The following is a 7,703-nucleotide window of genomic DNA, read 5'->3' on the forward strand; positions in this document are numbered from 1 at the left end:
TGCCCCCCTAAAACCTCCACATGCCAAATATGGCTTAATTTGCTTGATTATTTCTCGAGTTATGCAGAAATTTGTGTTTCTTTTGTATGGGAGCCCCTCTTCAGATAGGGGACCACCATAAATACATTTATTGCTCCGTAAAACCTCCATATGACAAATTTTGTTCCATTCGCTCGATTAGTCCTCGAGTTATGCATAAATTTTTGTTTCTTTTCTATGGCAGCCCCCCTTTAGAAAGGTGGAAGGAGTTAAACCACCTTAGAAATGTTTCTTGTCCCCCAAAACCTCTACATGCCAAATTTGGTTCCGTTTGCTTGATTAGTTCTTGAATTATGCAGAAATGTATGCTTCATTTCCATGGCATTGAATTTGACATGGTTACATCAATTATTTCACTGTGTTCGTTACAGAGGTTCATCATACGATTAATAGGACTATATTTGGCATAATTCGTTCTTCGGTGATCTATGTAGAAAATGTTAGGGTTTCTCAAGAGCCTAATCGGTGCGTAAAAATGTAGGTTTCCTAATATTTCTCCTGAGTCCACTCGTTGTGATATGATGTCAATAATAAATAGAATCATGGCAGAGTTCCGACGTTCTTTTAAGCTTTTCATATTGATTAGCATGCAACGTGCCTCATATGGAGGGAGATGGTATGAAGACCAGCCTAGTTTACGAAGTGCAAATAATAAAAATTGTTTTTGTACAGATTCAATTCTGTCTTTGTGTGAAGTTATGTAGGGGGACCATACATTACAGGGTTTTCCAACTTTAAATTCCGAAAGTAAATTGAAATAAAACACACATAGAATTCGAATTTCGATGAAATTTTTATTTCAAATTAAAGTTTGGTTTATGCCATTCTGTGTGAAATAAAACATCATTCGAATGTCCACCTAGGGATAATTTTCGATGACTTTTCGGCACATATGGGGCGGTATCTCGGTCATAACTTCACGAATGTTGTCTTTCAAATGTCCAAGAGTTTGCGGAGAGTTGGCATAGACACGGTCTTTCGCATAACCCCACAAAAAAAGTCTAGCGGGTTAAAATCGCATGATCTGGACGGCCAATTGGCATCACCAAAACGCGTCCCTCAAATTTCGTTCGCAATATGGCTATGTTCGGTCGTGTTGTGTGGCACGTGGCACCGTCCTGCTGAAACCACATGTCATCCGTATCCATATCTTCAATTTGTGGCAAAAAAAAAATCGGTTAACATGCGGCCATAGCGCTCACCATTCACAGTTACCGTCTCGCCGTCCTCATTTTCAAAGAAATACGGCCCGATGACACCACCAGACCATAATGCGCACCAAACAGTGACTTTTGGCGGATGCAATGGCCTCTCAACAATCACGTGTGGATTTTCTGAGCCCCATATACGGAAATTTTGGGTGTTCACATAGCCACCGAGCTCGAAATGTGCCTCATCGCTAAAGAAAATTTGATGCGAAAATTCAGCATTTTGCTGCTGTTGTTCGTTCACCCAATCGACGTATGCCCGACGCATTCCATGGTCACCACGCTCTAATTTTTGTACCAGTTGGACTTTATATGGATGTAGGTGCAAGTCCAAATGCAAAATTCGCCACAATGATGTGTTTGACAAGCCCAATTGCTGAGCACGCCGTGGAATCGAAACATTCGGGTCATCCTCCACACTGGCAGCAACAGCAGCAATATTTTCGGTCGAACGCACATTACGATGATGCACAGGTTTCACAATATCCGCTACGGATCCAATTTGTTCGAATTTACGCACTACATTAGCGATTGTGTGCTCTGTAGGCCGTCCATGACGACCAAAATCCGTCCGTAATGCTCGAAAAACATTTGCCGGTTTTTCATCATTTTTATAGTATAATTTAACAAAATTAACACGTTGTGCGATGCTAAAACGATCCATATTGTAAAATGGCAGACATTCAACTAACGATATGACACTTTGGTTGACAGCTATGTCAAACGGTTGTCAGCCCAGGGCTGTATACTTTCGGAAGCCCGAAATGGAAAACCCTGTAAAAGCAAAAAACAGTTTATTTCATGATGACCCCAACGTAACTTCGAAAAAAGGAGCTATATCGGTTATTTCAAGAGATAGAAAAAAAATTTTGTTCTACAAAGATGTCTCAAATAACTGGGACTACAACATTGTCGAACTATGTTTACATCAATCTATAAAGATAAAAAGTTAGACTTTTTATTTCATCAACAATTTTGGTCACCCTATTTTTGATAACATAAAAATGAGCGCTCTACCATATGTAACAACTTTGTCGAAGACAGTTTTTGTCAAGAGAATAAATGCCGAGCTCTAAATGATAATTTCCACTTAAATACATCTCCTGGACTATTGTGCATTGTTGACAATGTGGTTGTGTTTTGTAAACCACCCTCCTAATTTCTATTGAATTCAGCTTATATTCAGTATAGATGTTACACAAAACAGCAAAAAAATATGTGTTGAAATAATAGGAATTCAAACAGGTGCTAACGAAAATTGAAGCATAAATCATGAGTTGCTTGAAGGCTAGAGTGAAACTAGAAGAGAAAACTTAACTTGAGTTGTTTATATTAAACAGGCTGTAAACATTGCAGTTCATTGGCCTCTAGAAGAGGAATCGCAGATGACATATCTTATATTTTCGTCTGTTTCAGTTAGAATTTTGTCGCATAAAGTAGGACATTTCTCAGCATAGAAATAACGTACAAAAAAGGAAGGATGTCATTTTGTAGGTTAGTTTTTTAATGGGAAAGGAATATTAATGTGGCAAAAAACATGAAAATTACTCGTCAGCTGTTTGGACGAATTTTCGAACTTTTTGTGTGATACCTCCCATCATTTTCTGCGTAGTACTGCTGGTATCCGTGTTTGCCATCTTGTTCCACCATTTTTCCATTTGAGCTGGTTTTTGGATGGTTCTGTCAGGCAAGCTGAAGAAATCCTTTGATAAGCGCCCAATATCTCTCGATGGAACGAACATCCGGACAATTTGGTTGATTGATAGTTTTTTCAATTAAAACGATCTTGTTCTCCTTATACCACTTGACAACATCCTGGCTGTAATGGCAGCTTGCAGTCGGTTTTGAAAAATTTCAGGAATTTTGCAATTTTTCCTCCTGATCACGTCGGATTCTCAATGTGAGTGTGCAGATTATTTTCTGTCTTTCGCGTTCCATCGTCTATAACTTTTGAACAGAGATCGAAATGCTCGCCGATTTGAGACGAAAAACATCCATTTTCACCCAGAGGGAAAAATAGCTGAGAATATAGGAGGCGAGAGAATGTTATACGCTTACTTCGATTCTCGCGAGAAACACAAAGCAGATTTTTATTTTTCGGTGAGTTATGATTGCCGAAAAATGGTTTCGTTTTCAATGACTCCTTGATGCCGATAATGGTTTTTCACTTCTTCAGTACAGCTGAAAACATGCGGCAATATTGGGTTTCATCGTGAAGTGAACATGAGATGGAGTAATATTTGTACAATTCAGACGCTGTTCAAATGCAGATCGTTTTACGCTGCTCTAACTAGAGATGGGCAAACCGTTCACGAACGGTACGAACGAACTAGTTCGTCGAAAAGAGTGAACGAACGGTCGTTCTTTTTCAAAGAACGGTAGTTCTCCCCACGAACTGATTGCGAGCGAACGGTTTGTGAACGAACTGAATCCGAAAGAACGGTTTGCGAGTGAACTGTTTGAGAGTGAACTGATGGAGAGTGAACTGCCTGTGAACGAACTGGTTCAGAACGAACTGTTTGCGAGTGTATGGGAAAGAACTGATTGAGAGTGAACTGTTTCGGAACGTATTGTTTGAGGTTGAAGTGTTTGCGGGCGAACTGTTTGCGAACGAACTAGTTCAGCCAAGGCGCCTAGAAGTATATGCTAAGATGAGGCCGTTTCGTCACTAAGTTGGTTAGGGGAGCGGTATATGAAAACAGTACGGAAGAAAGCAGAAGGGGAATTATTCGCTTGAAGCGTGAAAGAGACAGACTGATCAGGATCGAGCTTCGGAACTAGCGTATTGTGTTTTGTTTACTAACAAAACACAGTAGACTTCCAAGATGGCTGAAGAGTGCTTTTAGCAAGTTGGCCCACCTTAGGATATACTTCTAGGCGCCTTGAGTGCAGCTGAACTGATTTGCGCTGGACGGAATGGACAAATATAACGAGAACGTTTGTAAGGAAAATAAAACGATATTGTCACGATGAGCAAAATGCATCTAATGCAGGGTTTATTTTGTTAATGTATACTCAATTTTGTGTTAAAAATTAATTGAAAATCGCTGTTGATTTTTTCCCCTGAATGAACATTATGAAATATGATCTTTCATGGAACCTGTGTGTTGTCCAAAAAGAGAATATGAAAAATTGCACATATTTTGTGCACATCAAATTATTATATAAACTTTTGTCGACCGACAAACATATTTTCACATACAGTTTGCGACTTTTAAAGAAGAAGCAGCCTATCGTTCCCCACTAAATTTCAAAAATATAAATCCCATACGTACACTATCTAATCCAACGATATTAATTAATAGCTGTCTATTGATGTTGGGTTACAGCTAACATTCTATGTTGTTCCTAATACGGCTGAACGAAAGAGCGAAAGAACGGTTAAAAAGAACTGATTCACTTAGATGAACGGTTAATGAGTGAACCGTTCATCAAAGTGAACTGTTTTGTCCATCTCTAGCTCTAACAGACTAATGTTGGTAAAGTTAGCTTTGATTTTTCGCTCCATATTTTCAGTAGCAAATGAGAGACGAAAAAGCATTCTCGTTGAATTTCAGAGATAGAGATTTTCCACATCTATTTTTCTCTGAAAAAGAATTTTCGGTGAAAAGGAAGAGACGAAAATTTCAACAATACACGGTTCACCGAAAACTAGATTGATTGACTGAATATTTATCGCGCAGCCGAGCGAGAATTTCGATCTCTGCTTTTGAATGTGTCTTTCAATGATGATTAAGGTGAAGGTGGAAGCTAGCCATTGTAGTAGTATAGGTAAACCCACGTGTAAAAATTGGGTAATAGTGTTTGTGAGAGAAGAGCAAAGCACCCGTAAATAGATCAATTCACTTATCAGTCTGTGTGGCGCTTCATTGACACGAGTCTTTGAATACATTTGAAAAAAAAGATAACAATTCAATACTAAAGTAAAATGTATGAACGATATGTTCCGATGAACAATTGCAAATATAAAATATATATAAAAGGTGCATTTGCATATGAAGTAAAATACTGATTATACGCGAGCGTAACATGAGCAAATTTATAACACATGCGAATTGGGGCTCTTTTGGTATTAATAAGTTCTTCCGCATAGTAACTTGATGTTGATAATTCCTTAATATTTTCCTTCGTTGATCGTATTGTTTTCACATATTCACGTTGGAGAGCCTTAACCCTTTTCTTCGTTGGCCGAGGCATTTTGATTGAATGTGATACTTTTCCGTTTATTGTTTTTGAAAGTATAGGCAGCCGTGGCAGTGTTCCGAGCTCTGCCATACAATTTTCTTACCAAATGTTAAAGTTGCTAAAACTTACATTATAGACCCATTAAACGTAAAAATAATAATTGTATTGATATCAACACAATTTTATTTTATTGATTTTCTTGACATGAAACGCTATGACTTAGGAATAACATTTTATTGAGTGGTTTTTATAGTTGTTTAGATGATGTTGTCTGGCATCAGTGTCGAAAAAATAACGATGCTTTCACCAATACAACAAAACCATTGCCGAAGATTGAAATATGAAAATTTAACTTTCAGAACGTCGGAAAACCCGAGCAAGTGGTTTTCCGACGTTTTTCACTATACAGTGCGACAGCAGATGAAATTTTAATATCTTGCGAGTAATCGATTAGAGTTTGGTTGATATTACTTGATGGGAAGTGTGCGAAAACGATAATTTTCTTCACACTGTTTCGCAAAATTATTGATTTTCGGGCGAGGGGTGAGAGAGGAAGATGAAGGAAATGAGCGCCATTGTGGCAGCCATTTGTGGCTAGCTTCCACCTTCACCTTAAATTTTCTCTACTGAATAAACAAACCGTCCGGATCAAAACGCTGTCAATAGTTTCTCGATGTGACATGTGACAGTTCCAAACATCATTATTTTTGTTGTTTCGTTGTCACAATATGATTTTGAATTTAATCAAGCAAAATCATATTATTTATTTATTATTGCCATTATAGCAAATACTTATTTTTTTTGTCTTACAATTAAAGGAAAATTTTAACATGAATCATTATTGAATTGCGAAATAGTTTTATGGATAAAGAACATTTGATGTACCTAATAAAGTAATCATTTCCAATCAGCTCTTTTGATTCTGCTGAATCATGATCAAATCAGCACTTGATGAGTCCAACTATGAACCACTATTATTCAAGACATACAAACGATGCTATTATTGAGCATCGGTTGCGTTCTTGTGTAATCAACCGTAGGCAGTGATATGAATTTCATTCGTAATCTCGTCGCGTGATGGTTCGGTTCGTAGCATTTTTCGTAACGGTGCTGCTAGCTTCAATTGTTCCGTTTTCAAACGGAACAAACATATTATGTCTGATGGGTGTCCCCAGTCCAAGCCATCATATCTGGAATCGTGTTCTGATGGAAGCATTGGCTGCCAAGGGATACAATTTGACAATCGTTTCTCCGGATATTGAGAAATCGCAGAAGCCGAACTTAACATACATCCACCTGGAGGAAACTTATCCCGCCATCCACGAAGGAGATACCGCTATTGATCTGTATGCGATGGCTCAGGAGGGTTTAGTGCAGAGTTTGATGACGTTCTATAAGTATGCCATATCGATGTGTGAAGGGGTGTTAAAATCGAAGGGACTGCAAACGATTTTGGATTACCCAGACGGTTTCAAGTTTGATTTAGTGCTGTATGATTTTACCTGTGGACCATGTTTGATGGGACTGTTCGATAAATTTGGACAACCTCCGCTTATTGGAGTGACGGCGTTCAACATCCCACCTTATACAGTCGATTTGATTGGAGGCCACAAATATCCAGCTTACATTCCCTATTACACACTAACGTACGATACAGACATGAACTTCTTTCAAAGATTGCAAAATTCATTCATATATACTGTAGATTATTTGTAAGTAAACTGAATTAGTTGAGCGCCTATGGAATTCATCTCATGTCGTTATTTTTGAACAGGTATCGAAACTATGTTTTCATTCCGAAAACCGATCAAGTGATTCGCAGGAACAATGCTTTTAAGGACACGCCATATCTTGGAAGTTTGGATAGGAAAATGATACTGATGCTTGTCAACTCGCACCATTCGGTAGACTTCCCCGAGCCTATTCCAACGAATATGATTCAGGTTGGAGGATTACAAATTTTACCCTCAAAACCACTTCCCGCAGATATTGAAAAATTTATTCGCGCTGGTCGGAAGGGAGCTATTTTGTTTTCTTTGGGCACTAATATACTTAGTTCAGACTTGGGCGAAGCACGTATCGCTATGTTTCTGGATGCGATCAGACAACTTTCTGATTATAATTTCTTGTGGAAGTTCGAGACTGATCTCAGCAACTATAACATACCAAGTAACCTCATGATGCGAAAATTTTTACCTCAAAATGACATTTTGGCGCACCAAAACACTAAATTATTCATCACACACGCGGGATTACTTAGCACTCATGAGG

The 7,703-nt window shown here is 38.3% G+C and overlaps 1 protein-coding gene across 1 annotated transcript in view; it reads left to right on the forward strand.

The window, feature by feature from the left end:
• Positions 1–6,478: 6,478 nt before the first annotated feature.
• The window catches only part of LOC129768659 (UDP-glucosyltransferase 2-like), a 1,815-nt gene continuing 590 nt past the window's right edge, over positions 6,479–7,703 (forward strand). The window contains exons 1-2 of the mRNA XM_055770437.1: positions 6,479–7,144; positions 7,207–7,703. The exon at positions 7,207–7,703 is cut by the window's right edge and continues 56 nt beyond it. Of these exons, the coding sequence (XP_055626412.1) occupies positions 6,510–7,144; positions 7,207–7,703 (1,132 nt within the window). The 5' untranslated portion in view covers positions 6,479–6,509. The remainder of the gene's footprint in view (positions 7,145–7,206) is intronic.

Source organism: Toxorhynchites rutilus, chromosome 2 (assembly GCF_029784135.1).
Source record: "Toxorhynchites rutilus septentrionalis strain SRP chromosome 2, ASM2978413v1, whole genome shotgun sequence".
NCBI lineage: Eukaryota > Metazoa > Arthropoda > Insecta > Diptera > Culicidae > Toxorhynchites > Toxorhynchites rutilus.